The 3,452-nt window shown below is 32.6% G+C and overlaps 1 protein-coding gene across 1 annotated transcript in view; it reads right to left on the bottom strand.

The window, feature by feature from the left end:
• Positions 1-617: 617 nt before the first annotated feature.
• actn2b (actinin, alpha 2b) overlaps positions 618-3,452 on the bottom strand; it is a 22,685-nt gene continuing 19,850 nt past the window's right edge. The window contains 3 exon segments of the mRNA XM_036215604.1: positions 618-1,461; positions 1,556-1,714; positions 1,820-1,885. Coding sequence (XP_036071497.1) covers positions 1,303-1,461; positions 1,556-1,714; positions 1,820-1,885 — 384 coding nt within the window. The 3' untranslated portion in view covers positions 618-1,302.

Here is a 3,452-nt window from a genome sequence, read left to right as displayed (position 1 = left end):
ATAAATAAGTGCAATAATAGAAGAATTTTAAAATACTAAAAAAAAGATAGAAGTACACTTAAAAAGATATGTTTAAGTGTCAGTACTATAGTGACTTTCTTAATCTAGATAAAAAATAAACTTTTGATGACAAAAATCCTATAAAAAATGATTAATCTTTTAATTAATTCTGATCAGTCGTTTAAAATTTGCAGGACTTTGATCTATAAAGTATAAAAATTCCCCAAATAAAATTAGATAAATTATTTATTTTACTTTAAATCAAGAACTAAAATATTTCTTCAGAAAGTAATAAAAAAATATGATTAAAAAATATGCTGTTCACACTTCACAATAAAAAAATGAACATGGTTCAATTAACAAAAAAATTCTGTAATTTGTTACATTTCAAAATATTATTTTATCAAATTTAAGCTGAATAAACCATAAACTCATTTTTTATTAACAAATTAGAGCTTTTGTTAATTTATCCAACATTTTACTTTTTTCTGTGTAATTATAAACATTTTTTGAGTATATAAAGGATAATTTTCAAAATGTTTTATAATGTAGAGAAAATTGGTCGTCTAAAACAAATCTTGTTGGTTGTACTGCTAACAGAAAAAATTATGCATAGGTTGAACAATTTTTAAAATGTATTTATTTTCAGAACTCAAATCAGCTGTGAGGTTTTCCACTATAAATTAATTCAAAGAAAAGAAAAAAAAATCCAGTCAGGATGTCAACTTTTGTCTTTATTGCTGCAAAAAAAACAAAAAATACTTTTGTTTTGGGGCACCCCATTAGAATTTACATTTTGTTTGCTGATAGAAACAGTTTTCTATTATTACATTTCAAATTGTCTCCCTTAAAGTGATGAGTAACTGTAAACATTCACTCATGCATTCATGGAGTTTTCCACTTTTCTGCACATATTTATGAAGCTTACCAATTGATGGACAGCCTTGAATCAAAGTTTATGATAACTGTAATCCACTTTTCTGCAATTTAAACAGACGTTTTAACTCTCCAAACAATGGCATAAAGGAAATGTAGAAAGTAATCTTTTTAAAAGATAAGCTAATAAAGCACCACAAATTTCCTCATGGGAATACATGATTAATTTTAAGCTTTAATGTGTTTACTTAGCATAAATAAAGACCAATACTTAGAGGAAAAAACAACAATTTTCATTAATGAATACCTTAATTTGAGTATTTTTGACACATTTCTTTTTTTTTTATTAATATATATTTTATGAAGGGATGCAGAACAGACAAAGTGAGTAAATATAGGTCATGTTCTCAGGCTCTTCTGGTCAAATTAAAGGTCACTTTCTCCATAGAGGGCAGTAGAGAATGCAGTATAGTCTAGTGCTCCAGGTGGCGCTCCGGGTCCAGCGTACGGCGGCATCCTCATGATGCAGTATTCTGCTTGTTCAGGTGGAAGTTCCCTCCTAAGCTCATCAACGAGTATGTAGGGCTAAAAAAACCAAAAATAGTCATTTAGGATTACTGCTGCTTTTTAAAACCAAGAAATTTCAAATTAAAATGACTTAAATAGAAAGTTTTTTAACCTTATCAGCTGCCAGGATGCGGAAGGACGCCACAACCTGTTCGGCGGTGTCTGTATCAGCCGTCTCCCTGGTCATGAAGTCAATGAAAGACTGGAAGGAGACGATTCCAGTGGCATTTGGGTCCACCAGCATCATTATACGCGCAAACTCCGCCTCCCCCTGAGATGGGGATGATTATAGAGCCAGAAGATCAGCGTGCCAGAGCAATAAAAGAAAAAAAATGGCTACTTTTTCATCGTGTGGGGAAAAAAAAAAAAAACATACCAAGTCATAACCCATTGAGATGAGACAAGCTCTGAAGTCGTCCGTTTCCATGGCTCCATTCTTCTTCTACAATCAGACCACACAGCAGAGGTCACAACTGAAGCATCAAAAATAGATTTATAACTCTTGCAGCTTGCAGTTGTTTTTGCTATAATTTAAAATCACATAGCTAATTGAAACAGAATTTCAGGGTGAATGAGATCTGCAAAAACATGACAAAATGATTTAAATCAGAGTATTTAGCTAGACACATAAAAGTCATATTTGTGCAGAGCTCAATACTATTGTGATGTGTTTCAGTGAGAGCTGTTGCTCCAATCCCATCTGCCTTTTGGAGGTCACTAAATAAATCCAAGGTATGTGAATCTAAACAGGATGCTCTTAAAAAAAATAAAAAATAAAAAATAAACTATAGCTCTCAAAGGAGATATAGGTTAAACAATGAGTCATTTGTCATTTTTCTATTCTTATTAATGAAATAATAAAAAACTTTTTAGCTTCTTTTAATTTTATTTCAATGATCCCACCTTCTTTTGATTATTTCTTTTATTTTTTTTATGTAAAGTACTTTGAATTGTCTCTATGAAATGTGCTATAAAAATAAACTTCCATTTGCCTAATTTTGGATCAGATCTACTTGTGTTTCAGACTGCTGCACGTGTGCACATGCATGGCACTCCTACAAATAAGAGGCTGGAATATGAGGGAAGTATCATATTTTCCGAACTTAAAAGCCTTGATTACTTTAAAAATAAATAAATAAATAAACTACAGTGTGTCTAGTAATCTGGACTAAATTATACATGGATTAAATCTGGTCGAGTTTACTGATGTTGAAGTGTTTTTGAGAGATATACAGTGCTCTGTCAAAATGTTTTGGTTGGGTGTTATTGTAAATGAGCTAACGTGGCTAACGTGTAGCATTCTGTTTTTTATGTGTTGGAAACAAGGTTGGGAGTTAGTGTAGTCACAGTAACATCTGCTTCAGTTGTATCAGTCTGTTTTTTACATGTCGCAAGATAGGTTGGGAGTTAGCATAGTCACAGTAACATTCGTGTTAGCCTCAGTCTGTTTTTTATGCGTCGCAAGCTAGCTTGGGAATTAGCATAGTCACAGTAACATTCGTTTTTGCCTCATCAGTCTGTTTTTACGTGTCGTAAGCTAGCTTGGGAATTAGCATAGTCACAGTAACATTTGTTTTAGCCTTATCTGCCAGCATTTTACGAGTTGCAAACTAGCTTGATAATTAGCAAAGTCACAGTAAAATTTGTTTTAGCCTCATCAGTCTGTTTTTACGTGTCGTAAGCTATCTTAAGAATTAGCATAGTCACAGTTACATTTGTTTTAGCCTCATCTGCCAGCATTTTACGAGTTGCAAACTAGCTTGATAATTAGCATAGTCACAGTAACATTCATTTTAGTCTCATCAAACTGTTTTTATGTGTCGTAAGCTAGCTTAAGGATTAGCATAGTCACAGTAAAATTTGTTTTAGCCTCATTAGTCTCCTTTTTATGTGTTGCAAACAAGGTTGGGAGTTAGCATAGGCCCAGCAACATTTGCTTCAGCCATATCAGTCAGTTTTTTATGTGTCACAAGTTAGCTTGGGAGTTAGCATAGTCACAGTAAGATTCG

The sequence above is a fragment of the Oryzias melastigma genome, linkage group LG15 (assembly GCF_002922805.2).
Source record: "Oryzias melastigma strain HK-1 linkage group LG15, ASM292280v2, whole genome shotgun sequence".
In the NCBI taxonomy this organism is placed as follows: Eukaryota; Metazoa; Chordata; class Actinopteri; order Beloniformes; family Adrianichthyidae; genus Oryzias; species Oryzias melastigma.
This window is presented reverse-complemented; position numbering and strand designations above follow the sequence as displayed.